The following is a 20,627-nucleotide window of genomic DNA, read 5'->3' on the forward strand; positions in this document are numbered from 1 at the left end:
ACACGACCTGAGAATGTCCCGTCTTACCAAAAGCAGCTCACCGGTTGCGGTGGTTTATGTCAACCCCGCCGTCGAACGAGCGCAGCGACAGTGGCACGTCATGCCCGATATGTTTTGTATCAACAGCTTAGGTCGAATGAGGTTCATCCTCCTCATAGCTGCACCTCGGAATGGAGTTCATCAAAGACCGATCGATTCCACGCGGCGGATCAATCAGTGTAGAATTTCAAGTCTCCGCGCTCATTACTCTGTCTGCCCCCTCGAATAACCTGTCGGGGGAAACGGCCGTTGTTCTGTCGACGGCTTCTTGGGAGCGTTCCTCGATGTATCCAGAGCTATCACCGCACGGGGATAATCTCCTCGAGTTCGCGATTAGCGAAATCTGCCGCGAAAGAGCTCGGAATCGTAGGCTGGAATATTCCTTTTTTAATTTGCACATGTAGCGAGCAATCCGACCCGCGTGAGATTGCTAGAAAGGAGAGAACGTACTGGAAGCAGATTCCGATGTTTACAGCGACGCCCGGCATTAGAAACTCTATATCGACGTTTCCCCGGGCAAATAGTTGAGCGCTGTTCTCTCGGAGAGCAGCTCGGACTCTATCAATCATTCGCAATATGATTCACGGCAGGGCTTTCCAGAGACGGCGTTCCGATGAAGACTGTCTCGAACGGAAATCTGGAAGAAAAAACACGTTTGGGAAACTTAACCGGTGGACGCATCGGTGACATATGGGTCAGGGATGAGAGCTTCGAGGTCATCGTAGGCAGAAGCGACCAGAGAGATCGGGCCATCAGGGAAACGACCGAGAATCTTCGCAGCAGCGACGGTGGGCAGCTTCCGAGACCCCTCGAGACTATTGCTGTTCGGGAGATGTTCTGGCCGCAGCGATACCTGCGGTGATCTCTATTGTCTATCAAGCGGTTATGACACTCCGTCTCAATGCCACGAATAACTAAACCACGTAGGAATATCCCACTTAGGTTCGAAGTAGGCCGTAGAATGTACCTGCATCTGGAAGTTTATCATATTCAGAGTGGAAGTTCCCTAGCAATCAATGGGAGAAGAATCCGATGGGAGCTCCTCATCAGTTCGATTTTGGCATTCGTCCGCGAGCCTGGGATTCCAGTCTCTTGCGAGACCACATTCGCAAGGAGGTGGCATCGACTTTCCCGAAGCTTCGCTAATCATCCAGAAAATTGCTAAAGAATAAAGCCCCGCGAGAGACCTATGATGTATTCTGGGTCCGACGTGACATCAACTCGCCGCGGTCGTGGTATTTTGAAGGAGAGCTCGATGCGGGTCCCCAAAGCCGTGAGCCACTGCCGGAAGAAGCACTCGAGAGCGAACCACGACCCAAGTCATTTCGGATTGCTGGCTATCAATGGTAATTACCCGCGGAACGAGGCAGGAATCTCGAATCCCCAGCCGACAACAGATCGAGAACGCGTTTTGGGAAATTTTGGGGGAACGATTCCAGGATATGGGAGTCAGACTTGGGGGTCAGAGACTTTGACCGAGAGTCTGGCTGAGTCCTCTCCTGCCCTCTTCCTCCCTTCGGAGGTTCCTATGAAAAACCCAGGGTACTGATTCCTCGCTGTCCGCGGACCCGAATCCATCAAGAGATGCGACGACTTTGGGCTGCGCAGGGAGGTAGAAGTGCGCGGATTCGTGGCCAGGGAATCGCCGATATTCCTCCGGTCCCCCGGAAGTCTCACTAAAGCCATAATGACCATCGAGATCAGGATGAAAATCCGGCGGGGACTCAGCCAGACTCCTGAACAGAAGCGAATACTCGATAGTGGAAAGAAACCGCCGCCCCCGCAGGCTTCCAACTTGGTTAGCGGCTCATAGGAAGAGCTGGAGAAACCTTTGCTGGCTGGGAGACCCACCGCCACAGCAGTGGCAACCCACGACAACCTACGGTGAGTGAATGCGCTCGCTTGCAAGAGACCAGCAAGCGAGCGAGCAAGCCGAGCTGTGGAGAAGAAGCCGAACTTTAGACTGGTAGTGTTTATAATTAAGGCGAGTGACTGGTGGCAGGGAGAAACGAAAAAGGAAGGCCGGCCGCCGTAGCTTTCGTCTGTCTGTGAGTCCGACCGAACCAGCGAACGACTGACTGACTGACTGAGTCTACGGAGGACTGGTGCTGCCGCGGCTGCTTTTCCCTTGCCGCCCTTTGTGGGTTGAGTGGACGGACCGTGGCTCGGCGGCTGGCCGGCGGACGGGCGGGCGGCCGGTTCAAACCTAGCAACGGTGCTGGTTGTTCCCTCTTTCTCGGAGTTGAGACCTCTCGCGCCTGCGCGCACTCAACAAGGGTATCTATAGGCTATCTGGAGTTAAAGCAAGCCAGTCGTTCGTGGCCGTCGGTTAGCAGTCGCTCGTCGTCGACGTTTCCTTCGCGTCTGCCCTGTTGAGTTTTCTCTCGGAGCTCCAGCCCCAAGCCACAAAGCAGGAAAAATGGAGGCCATCAAGAAGAAGATGCAGGCGATGAAGTTGGAGAAGGACAACGCCGCCGACCGTGCCGATGTTGCTGAACAACAATCCAAGGAAGCCGTTCTTCGTGCCGAGAAGGTTCGTCGTCTTGTTTGTCCGTCGTCCTCCTTTGCCACTTGATGATGAAGATGATAATTGCATCCTTTTTCTGCGACCTACCGCCCGACATGCTGCGAAACACCGACCGACCACCGGCAGATCTTGATTTTCGACCAGAACGCATCCGAAGAGTTCGGTCGACGTGCTTCCGTTTCTTGCGATGTGCCCCCGTTCAGTGTTGTGTGTTCACGCCTCCAGGATAAGCTCGAATTCGATGAAGTGCTGCTGCTGACATGAACCCTCCGCTTCCTCTCGTCTAATGCTCAGAAAACGCAACTCAAAAGTTCACCTGCTTCGTCCTCATGCTAAACGCTACTTGTAGGGACTCGTCGAAGTTCGGTTTGTCGCTGTCCCAGTGCGAAGACGATCTTCGACGGGGGACGCTTCCCCATGCCTAACACCACCACCACCGAGTGTAGAGGCCTCGTCCAGTCGCTGGCAGACAGTGTCCCGCTCCCAATCCCCGAGTTACACCGCCATCGTGCCATACATGCTCGGAATTTCTGCGACTTCTTGTGTTTTCCTCCGTCCTGTCTTCGATCCTTAATAACTCAAATTGCTCAAAATTTATCGGGGATTCCTCGCCGTCCTCCCGCCCTACTTCCGCTTCGTGTTGATGGTTAAGAAATATCGAGGATCAAGGACTCTGGAGAGCATACGACTCCGAGCCTACTCGGAGAAATCGGGTGATCGAAATTTATCGATGCATTCTGCCGCGATGAGAAAATGATCATATCGTACGGCCGAGACGTTTCGAGTTTCACCTTGAGTGCGGCAGAATTCGGCGATTTCGGAGATGGATATCGACATTCTCATTCATTGTTTTCCGTTACTTCCTGTTCGGAGGTGAATTGTTCCTCGACCAGTTGTTCAAGATGGTCCAGCCCTTGGTCCCGGGTTGAACTGCCCACACCCTACAAGCGGCTGGCCAAATGCCAACTGTGACGTCAGCATTGCCTTATTGGTATCTACTCAAAGCTGGCCACTCGAAGCATACCAGAGCTCTTCTTTGCTATGAGGTAGCAAGCCTACCCGGTTTCTGGTGCAAGTCGATTGAGAACTCGAAGACTGCCGCACCCTCATCGTTGAATTCAGCGGTGTTTCTGAATGAACAGCATAGGAACGACAAAACCGCTTTCACCTGACCCCTGCCGAATCCATTCCCTGTCCCTAACGAGCATGGTCGTGTACTTGTACTCAGATACAACGTAAGTGCACACAATATGCAGGATGTGCAGGATCTATGCCTTTCTTGTCTCGCAATCAATAATAACTCCGTGTTTGAGATCTCCTCCCTTCCAAAGATTGAGAGCCTCGCCGAAGACTGAGTGATTTTTTTTCTCAAAAACAGGCCGAAGAGGAGGTCCGCGCCCTGCAGAAGAAGATCCAGCAGATTGAAAATGACCTCGACCAGGTTCAGGAGCAACTTTCGACCGCCAACAACGCCCTCGAAGAGAAGGACAAAGGCCTCGCAGCCGTGAGTATCATGAAACTTACATATGTACGAGGCTACCTAGACTATACGATTCGTCAAGGAGCCGAATTTCAGCGCTCTTCCGCGCATAGATTAGAAGCCCCTCTGAATCCCACATTCAGTTGGAGGCTCGGCTCTCCACACTTAGCTCAATTCCCGCGCGTACTCGATAAATGGGACACACGGGGCTCACCGTTCAGATGGGACTCGACTATTTCGTGCTGCTCTTTCGGTCTTAAGGGATTCCAGTCACGGAAGTCGACGAAGGAACGATTTCGTGTTTGAATTGGGAACTGCGCGAACATTTGAAAGTCGCGCCATTCTTCACGTTGAGTTTGCGATGTCAATTCCGATTCTAAGCGATCTACGAACGATCGCTCTGCTTACTTCGATTGTCTGACGAAAGTAGAGATATCATGTGTCGATTGATCACTCGAGCTTACGTGAACGCTCAACAACCTGTTAATCGCGGTTTCCCGCGAATAACCATCGCATACTGGTGGTAAAATGTGATGACCACCTTCTCCATAAACACTCTACGTCACAGGGTGTGTCGCTTGTTCCCGAAAAACTTACTTATTCCGTTCCCTGTTCGTTTCTCGGAGGAGCGACCTGATAGACAGCCGAAAACAGAATTTCTTCGTGTAGAAGATTCTCCTACACGGGTTTTGTGGTCAGAGCGGCAGCGCTTGCAAGTTGGATCTAGTTGTCGGCGTCATGGAATCGTATCGCTCCGCTCCGGGTATACAGCGGGTTAAGCGCTAGCGTCCACACACAGACGTCCCAGTAGTCGAACTGACTTTCGTCCTGTGGTGTGCGGAGCGTCCACTGGTGCTACACGATCACTGCCACGGTATTCCTGCCGGAGTAAGGAAAGTTTGTTCCGAGTGAACCGCTGCTCGTGTACTGTGCTGTTGAGTTTTTTTCGTTGACATCGTGAACGGGATCCAACCACCACACATCAAGCACAATGTCGAACCAAAGCACGACAGGATCGGCACTCCTGGAAACCCTCAAAAAGAAGATGATGGCAGTCAAATGCGATCTCGAAATGGCGAATGAGCGGAACGAAGAGCTACAGCGATTGTATAATTCGGAGAAGGCTCAGAAAGAAAAAGTAAGCTGAATGCATTTTTCATCTTAACGCGCTTTACGCAGAATTTCTCTCTGGATCAGGATGATCTTCGACACGGATTCTTACTGTTCCGAAGTCTTTCCTGAATGCTATGTCTTTCCGCGGGGCAAAGAAAATTCTCAATTGTTAGCCTTTACAAGTATGCCTGCTGCTCTAAAAGTCTCCGCCCAAATGCCGGCGCTTAACGTTGGGCGCTGCCGGAGAGTGCTTCTCTACGAGGTTCTCGTTTCTCTCCGAGTGGGTGCGACCATGACCCGGCAGCTTATATTCTTCGGAAAGTATTTCCTCCGAGGATACATCAGTGTTGCTGCTCCACACCGTATTCGTTCGTAGTTTCGGGTCTCGTTCCTTCGGGTTACAGGGGGGAATCCTCCGATGCTTGCTGCTTCGGTAACGACGAACCTCGCTCGGATAAGCGACTGCCCGACACAATGTCACATGTGGGCCGCAGAAGGTAGATCAGGGTAGATAGAATCACCAATCAAGGTCTCTAATTAAGGCAAAGGATAAGCACACACGAAGATGACGCCGGTATTCCGGAGACGAGGTGGAGCGCGATTAAAGACCGAATCGGTTCAGAATCCATGGGAATTTCCGTCGCAACGGTTTCGAGAAATTTCCTGTCGTAGGAGCGCCCACCTCGGTTTTGGTGACAGGGTCTGACTCATCGTGGAAGCTGCATGGATCCATGGAATGTGTTCATCTTTCAGTCAAGTTTATACCCAGGTGACTGCTATGGCCTGATACGGCACAGGGCTGCACCTCATAGGAACATTGGTTTCCCTGGCTCATTTTCTGAGTTCTTAATCCGCACTGTTCTATCGTGTCTTATACGGGGCATCTTCTTTCAAAGAGCAGATTCTCAGAAATGATCGTCCTTACGAACGCGCCGTCACGAACAGCTGACCCACAAGCCGTTTGAGAAACGCAACGAACGCTCTCAATTGAATCCTCATGGTCAGCGATTCCAAGCTGAGCGAAACGGAGATTCTCGGTCAAACACTTCAATGATGCTCACCGAATAGATTCTTTACCTATGTATGACTATCAGTTAAGCTCGCATACCGTGAACTCGGCCGCATATATGTAGAAGCTTTTCGGAACGGAGCGGAAACTCGATCGAACGTCACCTAGCTCCACCGTCTGCGGAGGTAGGCACGGAGTCGCGACCATGAAGTTGATGATTGAGGATTTTTGGGAGGAATGTCATCGTTGTCTACACTGACATTCAGGGACAGTCACTTTTAGCTTCGATTCCGACCTTGGTCGACCAATCCTCACAGACGTCGTCATATCGCTCCGTTCGCGGCCATTGTGCTCGCTCACGGTCTGTCTGCCCGTTTGTTTGCTCGGTTCACGGGTTGGCTGGCTGGCGGGCGGGTGGTGGAGTTGGATGGCTGGCTCTGTGCTCGGTGCGCGCGAGTCACACCCGAGCGAGATGCCCAACGATTAATGACGAGTCGACACCGAACTGGCAATGAACGTTATCACGAATCGTGGCACTATTTCATATCAGCTCCCATTCAGATTCTCCTCCCTGCGAGTCTTAGAGCTCCCCTACGCCATGGACCTGCCTGGAGGCCTGAAGGGAAGATACCTGTGCGCTGTGCGGCGGAAGATCAAAATTTCGAATATTCTTCGTTAATAATTCAAAAATTCCCGGAGCACGTTTACTCAGTGACTCATCCTGAGTGACTTAGTTAGCGCCTTGGCTACGGCTGGCGAATTCGTGCCGAGCGGTGTTCTGTTCGGAGAGGGACTCCGCTCCGTTCAAGAGCGATGCCTTGTCTGTTTCATCTGGGCAGGAGAGTTACCGAACTCGGTAGTTTGTTACGAAGTACGCGGGTGTGGTTCAATAGCCGTGTTGTATCCACGGGAAAGGCAGACGAATAGGAGACCATCGGTGGCGATGCTGTTGCTGTCGCGGCGACTACTATTAAACAAATGACGCGTTCATGTGTCGATCCTTAGCCAAACGCTGGCTTTCGAGCACTTCATATAAAATGGGTCATCATCGACTAATGGCACAAGACAGACCAGACAAACGCACACACACTCGCTCACTCACTCACATCGAGCCAGTCTGTCAGTCATGGTGGACGCGCAGACAGAAAACCGAACGCGCACACCGATAATTACTGTCGAGGAATAGCTTCCTATACAGGGAACGCAAGGACCCGTTCCGGTGACGACGGATACAGGTAATCCCAACTTCTGAAGTTTCACCCTAAGCATCCAAGAAAAGCACCTCAGCGACGCTTCCGGAGCGTGCTCCCCACGCTGATCGGGGTCCGGATCGGTCTCTAGTCATCCTGTGGAATGTCGCCGTGACCGTGTGACTCGTACCGTTCTCGAGCGTCCCGAACGATTGGGCAACGGATTTCTCTCGAATAAGAGCGTCCGTACGCGTATGATCGGTCGGTTGCTGGAGCGACTAGGAGCCTCGCTGCTGAACTCGTCGCGGATCCTTTTCTGCGGTCGCGGTGATGACGCCTAGCGTGACGCATCGGTTCACGGCATATTTGATGCAGTTGCGCATCCGCGTTCAGAAGACGAGGCCGTTTAGAGAAAAATGATCGGATACACACCCTTCGCCACTGATTCAATCTTCTGCGAATTCTCTCTTGACCATATACGGATCTCTACGATGGAACTTCCAGCTCGAAAAGCCGGAAAACACCTACAGCTAGTTCGCCATTCATCTGATCGGTATATTTCTTCGACCCGAATCTCACTCGTCGCAAGATTCCGAAAAACAGCGATTTTCATAGCATCTCGTTCGCCGTTAAGATCGATGATAAACACGATGATTATCACGAGGGAAATTACGATTGAGATACTTATGACGGTGTCGTGAACCAGCTGAGAGGTGTTCTTCTTTGCTCTTTTCCTCTTGTTCTTCGTGCCCGCGCTGTCTGCTCATGCCCTTTCCTATGGCGAAATGCACATGAGCCGGATTCCGTCCAGAATTTCGCCAAATGGATGACTCCATGGCGCGTACCAAGCAGTCTGGTCTGCTCGTCGGCTAGGGTGACCCCGACCGACTATGAAAAATTGCCGCGATGCTTGCCATTAGTAGCATAAAGTATCAGCTGCCGCCTCGATCGCGCAACACGAGATTCCGGAGATCCTCGGTAAACGCCTCCGGTGAATGCATGACGGAAAGCAGTTGTGACGCCGACGCGGATGCGAGAAGCGAGGGCGATATGAATGAGGAACAGAAACAGGAAGAGGGGAAACTGTTGGGAGACGATCAGATCATCGGATTCTAGAACAAGTGTTGCTGAGAGATCGCGGGCATCGTCCGAGGGCTTTTTCCCGCATTCGACTCCGTTCCTTATCCACGAGCCCAAATTCCTTATGGGGAGTATATTCATAGCATAGGGCCGGGCGATGGAACTTTTCTTGATGTTATTTTTCTGAAAGTTTACATTCCGTAGCTGACGGTTCTTCTGTGTCGCTGTGTGCGCTCGTGTGAGGTAACGACCTTCAGCCGGACGTCAACCGGCAAACCGCAACGGCAGCCGAGCCACTCGGGAATACATCCGAAAGGATCCAAAATCTGCCTTCGACTGCTTTCGCTCTCGACTGCTCGGCGGATCGTATTTCTAGCATACATACACAGCTATCTAGTCGGCGAGCGCTCCGGCGATCCAGCAGTCTGAGTGGCGTAGTAACAGTTTCGAGTCGGAATGTTATTTTTTCAACGCATTCCGACTGGAAGCGAAACCTCTTGGTGCTATCCTAACCTTCTCCGTTGAAGGATATTCGAGGAATGCAGCCGCGAAGCTCTGCGATTGTTTTGAGGAAAACGGAATCGCGAGTCTCCCGAATTGAATTTTGACTCCATTGATTGGATGAAGGAGCAGAAGTATCGGAATTGAGCTCCGATCGCCCAGAAAAAAATGCCGGCATAAAGGCTGGGTTACCGTCAGTAATGAACTTATGAAAGCGCTGCCGGCAACGGACCCTTCCTATTGACGTCTCTGCTTGACAAAAAACACCATTATGGATGAATTGTTCCGTAGAGTTCTGCAGCAGCAGCTTTGGGAGCAGCCATGGCAGCGCGAGTTACTCGCCGTAGCAGCAGGTCTCCGAAGTTGCTTAGCTGGCGAGCTAGCTAGCTCGCTCGCTTGCTGACTGGTCGCTTCGGTCGCTCGCTAGCCATTGTTTGTTGAGAGCTGGCAATCGCGGCAGGGCAGCGGCGTTATTCGGAACCAGTCAGTCTGCTTCTCGGTTTGCCGCTATCTACACATCTAATAGCCGTTTCAAGTCGGTGGAGGAATGTGTCTCTCCATGGCTCTTTGTCTCTTCCTATCTCTCCATGTTCCCGAATGGCGGGTCTCGACGCTCACGGAGTCGATTCTACCGTAAAAGGCAGAGGCTCGTGTACGATTACGTCCTCGCTCTGAATTCCAGCCGGACTGTATTTCTTGACACGTTTCGATTCACGGTAGCGACTACGCGAAATGTGTAAATGAAGTATGTTCATGCGGACTAGCTTGTTGCCGACATCCGACCGTATCATGCGGTGGGTCTCTGAAATGCGCGGCGTTCCGTCCCGCTACAAAGTATGGTCGCCCGTTCGCTGTATGAAACAGCAGTAGTGGTAGTACACTACGTAGGAGGGAGGGAATCAGAACGGAGTTCTGGTGGTCCGTCGTCGCGGCAATTGAAGCCGCTCGGGATCGACTCGTGTCGCAGAAGACGACGGCCACAACCACGAGTCAACGACGACGACAATCAGGTCGAAGGGTACAGGCGCACCGAGAAGCCGTTGACTTCGGAGAGCTGTATTTCATCGCGAGCATTCAAATCGAAGCTCCCGAACACGATTGAAATTAGCTTCGGCGCCGATGCGTAATTCGGTACGCCTGTGCGAGGTCTATAACCCCAAAGCTGTTTCTCGATTGTTCGCTGTCGGTCTTCTCGGACACCTGGCATGACAATCGAAATGAAAAGCCCCGTCGAAACCGCTCGACCACAAAATGACTAATTGGTTGAGAATTCGCCGTCGGCATCTCATTATCCCATATGTATAGATATTTGATATATATCTCAGGAATAAATCGATATTTCGATCGATCGTTCAGGACCGTGGACGGCTTCGGAGCGGCATCTTGCATTTTCTATTGTTACCTACGGTTTGCCATTGTCAGCGAATGGGTTCCCTTGCTCCTCTAGAGAGAAGAAAACGAACGGCACAAATTCTCGCGCATCGTCATGGAAATCTAGCTCTACTTGCTGCGATGACGGCATCGAAGTCCGCCGGAGTGTGCAATCACTGCCGTGTGAAGTTTCGATCTCCTCAGCCCGTGCTAGATTCACTTTGTTCCCACAGAATCTCAGCTGATCGTGATTCAGTTTAAGTTCTTCCTTGTTAAGAAGGATGAGCTCCGCCCTGTTGTCGCTTTTGTTGCAGGATGATGACTTGTTCATTCGGACGTTTCTGAAATACGTGAGACTTCTAGGATCTCACGCAAGGGAAAAGAAGTCGCTCTGGACACCGTAATTGCCCCGCACGCTTGAGAACAACTTGGAGAGAAATTCTCGTTTTCGGCTCGTTCGGGTCCTCCTTGTTTTGTGCTGAGAATCAAGCTAGTTCGAACGTGTGAACTTTGAATCCCGTCTCGAGGAATTATGACTTGTCCACTTCTGTCCACTTCTGAGGAGCCGGCCAGCCTTGCTGCAGAAAATTCATCGGTTGCGGAAGAAAGCGATCCGAGATAACCCAGGGGCTACGCGTTTTTTCTTCTGCCTTCACGATCGATGCCGTCGATTTGAGGGTACAACTGGCACTTCGATTCGGAAGGCGCGGTTTGTATTACGTGAGCATCGCTTCAAAAACGAGCTGAGATGCCAAGTCAGTGATAGCTTTCGAATTTTCGACGGCCGACCGACGACCATAGCGCGTCCTCTGTCGCTCGCGTTGAAGCTCTGGCCACGACCCAAAAAGGCAGACGAAGTTGCCCGGCTCGAAGATTCCCCTTCAGGCTCCGGAGCGATTCCAGAGCGCCAAGTCAACGGTAGGAAAAAGAGGCGTCGACCCGAAGCTCTCGCGATCGATTCGAAGCGAGAAGAGACAAAGGAAATGGAATACGTTTCCCCATCTCGAATGCACTAATGCACGGGAATACGGCAGACAGAGGAAAAGAATAATCAGTAAAGGTTTTCTGATGAATTGTTTTACGAGGCTCATAACGTAGCCGGATAATCGAGTTTTAAAGTCGGATTGATATATTCATCGAGAGAATCGATCATTTCACCGCTCATGTGACGATGGTCGATAAACTCGCATCGGCGATTTGTGGCGGCGTCGCTTCTTCGTGAACATTCGTCCTCTATGTTCTGTCGCTTCTCGTTCCACTGTCGATGATCTTATTGTGATCGCGCGAGCGGGCGGCACCGATTGGGAGACTGAGCGGTCAGGGAGCACAATGAGCAGCAAACTCTTCTAGTACATTTTTCTTCTTTTCGGTGGGCGTTCGGGTGCCTGAAGCATTGTTCCACGGAAAACAGAACGAGCCAATAGTGGTTCGTTCGTTGTGACACCGGAGCGTTCGAGCAAGAAGTTTCTGTAGTTCGGAGTTGCTGTTTCACGCGCAAGATTCCTTGGAAAGCATCTTCCGCTGCGAAAATTTCCCAGAGCCGTGGCGATCTGATACCATGGATCGATTTTCGCCAGTCGTCACCGGCACCGGGCATATGTAGCTGGCGCGGCGTGGAGGAAGAAGATGCAACTGAGACACAAATTAACAACACTGGAAACGAGGCAAACGTCTATGTGTTGATCGATGAAATATGTCAGCCACAGTGGGCTTCCGATACACCAATCGATCCGGGTCGATTGATGGGGCTGTGCCTTACACAGACACCACGTGGACAAGTCGCAATGACCGCGTTTCCTGTCTACGATAATCATCTGATCCTACGAACAGAATGTCGCTGGGGCGACAATACTCCGCCAGAGTTTCGCCCTGGGGAAACCTGCCAACCGTTGAATTGTCGTTGGCCATTCCCACCCACGACGCAACGATGGCTTCCGGAACCATACTATGGATACTATCGCGACCCAATGAACCGATCTCGGATGAGTGGCGATCTGACTGAGTCATCCGAGACCGGACACTGCGGTCGAACGAGAACGCTTTGTACGAGGAATGAGAAGTCGACTCTGAAAGACGTCTTTCTCTTTTCAACACCATGCTCTGCGGGAAACGTAATCGCCGTAAAGAATGAATACCGTAAATTGTGACATCGGTCTGCGTACGTACTCCCGGGTACCGAGTTTTGCTTGGCAGCGTCACCGAATGTTGAAAGCGATAAACCAACCGGGAACTGTACGTGGAGCGCCGGGCCCACGCCTCAGACAAATCGGTCAAGAACGTTAACTGAAGTCCCTGAGATTCGGATTGTTGCTAAGACGGCAGCAAGCAGCCACCGATCGCTGTACGCTGGAAATCGGAGACGCAGCGCTCCATGCCTTTACTACGTTGGTTCTTCGTAGCCCGATGGGGCCTACCTGAGTTTTAAATGTCCAAGCTCCCCGAGTGAGCTTTCAATCAATTTTTCACGCATCTTGTGGGTACTCCAGTCCTACATTATCCACCGTATTCAGCACTGAGCTAATCGATTTCTGAATTTCTATTCGTAGGCTGAAGGAGATCTGGCCGCTCTTAATCGTCGTATCCAGCTGCTCGAAGAGGATCTCGAGCGCTCTGAGGACAGGTTGAAGGTTGCCACCGCCAAGCTTGAGGAGACCTCCGCTGCCGCTGATGAATCCGAACGGTAAGCATCGCATGTCACGGAATTGTTCGACCCAGCCCCCTCTAATTTGTCGACGACTGACTTTCTCATATCATTCCGATATTCTTGGGCTGACCCGCCAAGTTTGATTCACACCCTCTCGTCCATGCGATCCGGAAGGACGGCATGCAAAAAACAATGCTTCACGTCCCACACATCTCGGGACGCGCGTTAGCGATGGGATTGGATTGAACTGAGTTCATGTCTGCGACATTGATTTCTTCATTCCTGTCTTGGAATTCCTTTCCGATTCCTGCGCTCAGAGTCTCACAAGCTCGAGACGGGTTCAATTCGACGGAGAAATCATTGCGAAGCATTTTCGCTAAGAATTCCCGTCCACGTTGGGCCCTCTTGATTTGATTATTCACGTGGTCGTTCTTCGCGTCTGACGTCGAAATGCCTTCCGACTTCTTTGCCAGCTAGCTGACCACATAGCTGGAGGCAAGAACGCTAGACACATTTTCGTCAGTGATTCACGGCGGCTACTCCGAACGCATCGACCCACGTTCATCCTTGCGTGGGGCTGTGCCGCAATAGTCCAGAAATCCTGACCGGCGCCCGGTGACAGTGGCTATCGCTTGTTCCGTGTGGACAGAATTCGATAACGATTTGAAGTGCTCTGAAATCACTCAGACTTGGATAAACCGCTAACAAATGTCGATTCACCTTTCCCCCCTCGATTCGCTTGCGTGTGCCGTTGTGTGTCGAATGCAGCATCCGCAAGGCTCTGGAAAACAGAACCAGCATGGAGGATGATCGGATTAACACGCTCGAGGAACAACTTGGACAAGCCAGATTGATCGCAGAGGAGAGCGACAAGAAGTATGAGGAGGTATGAAAAACACTTCTGACGGTAATTATCGACGTCACGATGTCGAGTACAGAGCTTTCCGCTCGTCCGGAATCATCGCCTCCAGCAGACTCGATAGCTTCCACGACGTGGAACTTCCCTTCCTCGACTCACATTTCGCCCGTTTGAATTGAATCCTTGTAAGGACGACAACCGACCTCGGTTACCTTTCCGTCCGCGGCTGAGGCTCGAGAGGTTCCCCAAATAACGCTTGCCGTGCCATTAATTTCTTCCGATTTCCGGGCTCGGAAATCCTATCGTATGCCCGGAAGCATTGAGAAGGAGTTAATTTTCGTGTGCTCCCCTTTTGATATCCAATACAGCAGAACGTACGAAGCAACGCCCCGAGTCGTATTCTCGACATGAACCTCTGTACTCGACAATCGACTGACGCTTTCTTGATTTTTTTGCCATGGTCAGTATGCGCAAGATGCTCGAGCACAGGAACATCACTGATGAGGAGAGAATGGATCAGCTGGAGGCCAACCTGAAGGAGGCTAAGCTGATGGCTGAAGACGCTGACAGGAAATACGATGAGGTAGAACTCCGATCCCGTTGAATCCACTTAATCCGACTTGCTGTGAACACTCTCATTAGTTCCCGGAATGTCGGTCAATCGTCGATCCCAGAAGGGAGGAGCTCCTTGGGATCCTCGACGACGGCGCCGTGCGATCGGAAAAGGTTTCTGCGGGGATCGTGGTCCATGTCCGCACAAAATTCCGTGTCGACTGAGATCGCATTCTCCGTATTGAGAACCTTGAGGTTTCGAGCCTCAGCCCCCTGACTGCGTTTGACAACCGAAGGGTTGTTTTTTGTTTGTGCGTGCTCACTGATATGATATTTCGTCGCCAACCTCTGAAAGTGATGTTCCGTTGTTCAGGTCGCCCGTAAGCTGGCCATGGTTGAGGCTGATCTTGAGCGCGCTGAGGACCGTGCCGAGACCGGTGAGACGTAAGTGATCAAGTGTGAAAAGCGTGAGCTAACTCGGAGTTTGTTTTCCTCCCCTATCACCGCATGTTTCTGACGTAATCATGACTCGTGTGTGGACTAAAGATGGCCCGACGGATCGCTCTCTTGGAAGCAGATCTCGAACGAGCTGAAGAACGTGCGACGACCGGAGAGAGGTAAGTTGTCTCGAGAGATGGGCCTCACCCTCGCGCGACGGCGTGATGCATGATGATGTTGAGGATGGGATCTAGGCCCGTCCGCCGCGTGTAGATTGATCGAGACCATGAGCTGAAGAACTATATCGAATTGCAGCAAGATCGTAGAGCTTGAGGAGGAATTGCGTGTCGTTGGTAACAACCTGAAGTCTCTCGAGGTGTCTGAGGAGAAGGTACGTTTCTTTCCATCGATGAAGGCTAGGTACTTCGGCTCTACCCATCTCGAACGAGATGCCATTTCTTCAATTTTTCCTTCCTTCATACTTTCTCTCGATATGTCTATGTATAGCTTTCACGACTCCTTCAGTTGAAGCTCTTCGTTCGATGCCTCTTCTCAAGGTATCCTGTAGAATTGACTCTGCTATCCTGTCCCTGTGTTTCGACCCGATTCATTACCCAAGAGAAATGATCCCTGATTCACTCCAATTTCACAACTGACGAGACGGCGTCCGCCGTCGGATGTGTCCGAGTACTCACTAAATAGGTTGACTGGTTGCCCCCCCTGAAACCCGTTCTTTGGCAAACCGATGTCCGGAGAACCAGTAGCGCTCGATCTGAATGAGTCCCCCCCTCAAATGAGTCTGCTAGTCGACACCTTTTCAGAGCTTGGAGTGCCTCAATCCATTCCTGTGTCAATTCAGAATAATTGTAGAATTGCTGGAGAATTCCAAATTAATTGGATGTTAACACTAACCGAACGCAGATACTTGGTTTTCTATTTTCCTGTGACTAAAAGCAACCGCTTCACTCTTGACCCGTAGGCTCAACAGAGAGAGGAGGCATACGAACTTCAGATTCGTTCTGTCACAGGCAAACTGAAGGAGGTGAGTTTTCTCCATCGTGATACAACTAAAACGATCGTTCCGTTATTCTTGATCAGGCTCTGCAAAAGGAAGAGACCTACGAGATGCAAATCCGCCAGATGACTGGTCGTCTCCAGGAGGTAAAACCGCTGTCGGAAGAGTGTGACGCTCGAATACACGAGCAGTTTCAGTAGTGCATGAGTTACGGAGTTGAGCAACAAAATACTCTCTAGAGCGTGATTTGGCGAGAGATGTGAAAATGCCCGGACGCTCACCCCGTACCCGTCATACGCATCGATTTGCGTCTCCAGAACTAATACCTCAACGAACTCCACCCCTCTCGGGTCAAGGTCGAGCTCTTTCTCGGAAACTTGCCGGATCCGGGAGCGATAGCACGGCCATGATATCTGAGATCACACTAACGTTAGAGCCTGGATCTCGATTTATTGATAATTATAATTATATTAATGGTAATTGAATCTAGTCTCCGGTATCGAAACCGATCACAGCAATATCAGAGCTCGCCTCAGCTTGTTTCATTTGTTCGTGATCGACCCCGTTTGAGCCTTGACGACGATAGTATGAGATCGGACGAAGTATCTAATTTTCTTATTCTCACCATAGGCTGAGGCCCGCGCTGAATTCGCTGAGAGGTCTGTCCAGAAGCTCCAGAAGGAAGTCGACAGGCTCGAGGGTGAGTTTCCGGATATTTCCCGTTTTCTTTGCCAAGAGTTTCCGATCCGGTGAGACGACTGAGGGAAAACGAACCCTGTCGTCAGTTATAGGCCTGAAGAATTGTGTGAAGTGCGTGCAAACGTTGCCCTTATAACCGCGATTGATTCCGATTTCGGAACCCACGGCTCCCGCTCGCTCGCCGAACAATCAATTTTCTCATGACAACCTTCGCATGTTCCGATCTAACGTGTGTTGCAGATGCATTGGGTTCTGAGCGCGAGAAATGCGCCTCACTGCAGAATGACGTGGAGTTAACTCTGAAGGATCTGCAGTCGATGTAAACATTCTCGCTCCACCCGCCAACGCATTTTAGATCAGCGAATCTTCTCCAAGACAACAAGAGCGTTGCCGCCGCCACTGCCGTGACGAACGTGTGCAAGAGTGGACATCACAACCGCCCCCAACTTTCAACTTTTGCTAGCCAGACAGAACACGCAAGAGTCTTCGACATTCATTCCACAACTGCAATTTTGCACCTTCCCCTCTCATACATTCTATACATACAGGAGGAAACTAATATAGTTACCTAAATATACAAATCAATATTATCGGAGTCGGAGGAACACCAGCGACCGAGCGAGTATACAGAGAATCTATCTATTCAACCAGAAGAAAACTTTATCTAAGCAACACAAGACAATACATTCGGTGCGAGTCAGACCAACAGGTTCTTATTCAGACAGACAGACAGACAGACAGATAGGATAGAATTTCTCGTGCTTGATGAATCCCAAAAAGTGGTATCAGTGGAGAAATCGAATTCTCTCCTCGTGGAGTTTGCTGTAATTCATTGCCGATCGTTTGATTGAGTGGTTCTCCGCTGCCACGTTTCATCTGCTTTCTATAACGTATTTAAACAGGTTTGTAGTGATCTACCAACTAACATTTGACGATTCTCATTCGATTGAACCGTTTTCTGCCGGTCTCGCATTGCGACGAACCTCAGAATCGGGTGCTTGATCCTTTGCTCAATTTTCTCCGCGAGATGCGTGTTCAAGGTTCTTGCTTGGCACGTTCGACTGACCATGATAGTCCGAGTTCTCGGTGATTATGTCCCCCCATGTCCGATCACCGAGTACGATAATCGTCGTGCCCCGAGTCCCTGATCCGGGTTTTCTCAACCTGCTGACTGAATCCTCTTCGTTATCTCTCTTGCAGACGAACTGGTTCAAGAGAAAGAGAAGTACAAGAGCATCTCGGACGAGCTCGACCAAACCTTCGCCGAGCTCACCGGATACTAAACCGGATAATCCCGCTCGGAAGAAGTTCAGTTGGAAGTTCCACCACCGCAGCTTCTTCCCTTCGGGCCTGCTGTCCTTCATCCCCGCTATTTTATTTCTATATATGTGGTTTACCAACGATATTCAATCCATGCTGCTCTACCAAACAACCTGCAAACAAACAGTCAGCCAGCCAACCAACCTACAAACCACCTCAGTCAGTCCGCAAGCAGGGAAACGACATCCGTCGTTCCGGCATCGTGGTTCCGTTGACTCATGGATCATCTGCAGCGAGCTTGAAAAGTCGGGGGTGTCGCGAGTGCGAGCAGCCAGCCAACCAGCGCATCTCGTTCGCTTATTCTTCTCTCGTCAAGTGTATTGATTATCATTGGTCGCATTGTTCAGATCGCTGGTCCTATCGTTTGGAAGCACAAACGTTGTTCCGGCATCAGGGATATCCCCTATTTCCTTCTTGCTGTTGTGGTTGTTAATGAAAGCGTCGGGGGCGCTGATCGGCCAGCTGACAGCCGCTGCGCGAGCACCCGATTTTTGAAGGGCCTCAATCTGTCTCGTCCGAAGTGAGTCGATGTCTGCGTTGAGCTGAGGTTTATACTGAGAGAGCTGCAGGACTCCTTGAATGAATGAAGGCAACAACAAACTAAAACGCGAAAATGAGGAAAAAACCAACACCTGTAACAAAAAAAAGCTGTGTGAGACAGACTGCCGCAATCGTTGGAATGAGGATCCTCCAGGTGATCGGAGCTGCATATCGAGTTCAACGACTGTCGCCGTGCTGTCTGCTGTTACGACTGTGAAAAATTCAGAAGAGACGGAGATCGAGGCTAAAGCAAGCAGATAAATAAAACATAGAAACTCGATCGCATAAAGCATGCCAGTGCGTTTTCACTAGTCATCTGAATGCGGTCGTATGCCTCGAGTGAATCGGCGCACCCCTTATCAGCTTCTCGGTTTTCAAGAATCAGGTCCCAGATCAGAGTTCCCCCACCCTACAGATCCCCGCATTGCTGATCGAGAGCGGTGAAGATCCGAGATCAGTAGAGTCTCGACCATGTGAATTCCCCCAAAAACCGACTCTTTGATGTTGAAATGGTATAATGCTATAATCATCATTGGTATGATCGAGTTTTTCTCGTGTTCCCGTCGAGCTTCGATCCCAGCCGCCTACACCGATCAGCTGATATTGATACGATTCGGGTTCTGTTTTATTTCTCTTCGTCTTAAGCTCTCGATGAAATAAGGCGGTCCTTGCGTTTTCAACATTCCGCTGCCCAGACGGCTGAGAGTTTCTCTCGGGATTCTCCAGAGCAGCAGCTTGCACTACTCACCTGTTCTCGATTATCCGGATTGGGTGCTCCTTCCCCCGACTCTCCGTGAAGTCCCCTCAACGAAGAGAGCCGCATCGCAACACTGCAAGCCATGGGCTGTTCACCGCTGACGCATGAGGGAGTCGCTTCCCCTTCTGGCTTTCGGACCCGCATCGGAGCTCCCTCATTAGTCCGAAGGACAGTAGTGCGTTCATGGACTCCGGGGGCAGCTTAAGATGGGATCTGAGCAGTAGCCTCCTTTTTGAGTGAATCCTACCGAACGATGGCCTCAAACTTCAGTCACTCTGTCTGTTCAGATTTCGAACCCTCTTGGAGTCTCGAGACTGTCGAGTTTTCGACCTCTTGGGAAATTCGTTGACATAAGAGAATTTCGCAGAGGAGCCGATGCATTAATGGAGATCGGGGATTCCCGCGTCTGAATCTCGACTTTCGGTACTGTGTCAGCGTGAATCTCCGCGACGGGGCAGCGCGGGGCCGAAAAAGCGATACGGGCATCCGCCGCCGCAACTGTTCCAGAGTCTCCTCGCTGGTATGAGGATCTTCAGATTTCCACCTTGCGACAAAGATTGTGAGGAGTGATCTGACATCGACGACCGACATTGATCTCGCACCGAACGGATGACATCGGAGTCTGATCTCCCGGGAAGGGTCTGCCTCGTTCTCTAATCACTTCCGCTGCTCAAGGACAGATGCCTCCACGCCTTACGACCTCTGGACGAAGAGAGCCCCGAAAATTCTGAAGATGAGAGATACCGTCCGGTGCCGCGAAAGCCGAAGACCTGGAGAAGCTCCAGTGGGTCACCATCGAATCCTTGGAGACACGCGATCGCGTAGGCTGAGCCGAAAGTTCAAGCAGAAATCACAAGCACCAGTTTCCTAACAATGGACCTGATCCCAATAGGCCGGTGATAAATATCCGATGGACACTAAAACCGTTTTCCACCGCAGCGGAGGCTCTTCAGCACCTGAAAACACACCTAATTCAACCTGGAACAGATAGCTAAAGAAGATTCGGAGACGCGTGTGTTATGGATCCCCTGTGCCGTTACGGACCCCTCTGAGTTCGGAAAAGAATTCTAGTCCGATCGCACAATGTCACAATTTATTGGTTATCTTACTCACGGAGATCGCCCGCCTCGTGCGCGGCGTCTCTTCTACGCACTGACTCTTCCGTAGATGCACATGTTGGTCTGACTGAATCTATGTGCGCGCGACGTTTTGCGACGTGCGCGCAACCCTACAAGCGGCCCGAAGCCGGAGACCCGAAATACCTACTGCCTTCCCTAACATTCGGACATCCTGACATACGCGACGACCTCGTCGCCGATTGGAGCTATTCTAGCGTCGAGAGTTATGTAAAAGAACAGTTGGAAGTCTATTCGGATGGGTCGAAGATAACTCTGGGTTTGGGAGTTCTCGCGGAGCGTCGGAGCATCGGCTGGGTTGATGCTCGATTCCGAAGGGCGTCCTCGCGGTTGGTTGGTCGGTTCATCGTTGACTGG

General features: G+C 51.2%; 1 protein-coding gene across 6 annotated transcripts; it reads left to right on the forward strand.

Annotated features, from left to right (window-relative positions):
- The first annotated feature begins 2,233 nt into the window (after positions 1-2,233).
- Positions 2,234-18,073, forward strand: Tm1 (tropomyosin 1). Of its 6 annotated transcripts, none has more exons than XM_003745174.2 (9): positions 2,234-2,572; positions 3,945-4,070; positions 12,857-12,990; positions 14,279-14,396; positions 14,739-14,809; positions 15,119-15,194; positions 15,783-15,845; positions 16,449-16,518; positions 17,718-18,073. In XM_003745174.2, exons 1-9 carry the CDS (start codon positions 2,459-2,461, stop codon positions 17,798-17,800), a joined length of 855 nt encoding a protein of 284 aa, XP_003745222.1. In that variant the 5' UTR covers positions 2,234-2,458; the 3' UTR covers positions 17,801-18,073. The 6 variants fall into 6 exon arrangements, with proteins under 6 accessions (XP_003745222.1, XP_018495791.1, XP_003745223.1 ...); XM_018640275.1 differs by lacking the exons at positions 14,279-14,396; positions 14,739-14,809; positions 15,783-15,845 and adding exons at positions 13,723-13,840; positions 14,912-14,982; positions 15,902-15,964 and having other exon boundaries at positions 17,718-17,992; XM_003745175.2 differs by lacking the exon at positions 15,783-15,845 and adding an exon at positions 15,902-15,964 and having other exon boundaries at positions 17,718-17,992.
- Positions 18,074-20,627: the final 2,554 nt, after the last annotated feature.

Source organism: Galendromus occidentalis, unplaced genomic scaffold (genome assembly GCF_000255335.2).
Source record: "Galendromus occidentalis unplaced genomic scaffold, Mocc_1.1 scf7180000077478, whole genome shotgun sequence".
Lineage (NCBI taxonomy): Eukaryota > Metazoa > Arthropoda > Arachnida > Mesostigmata > Phytoseiidae > Galendromus > Galendromus occidentalis.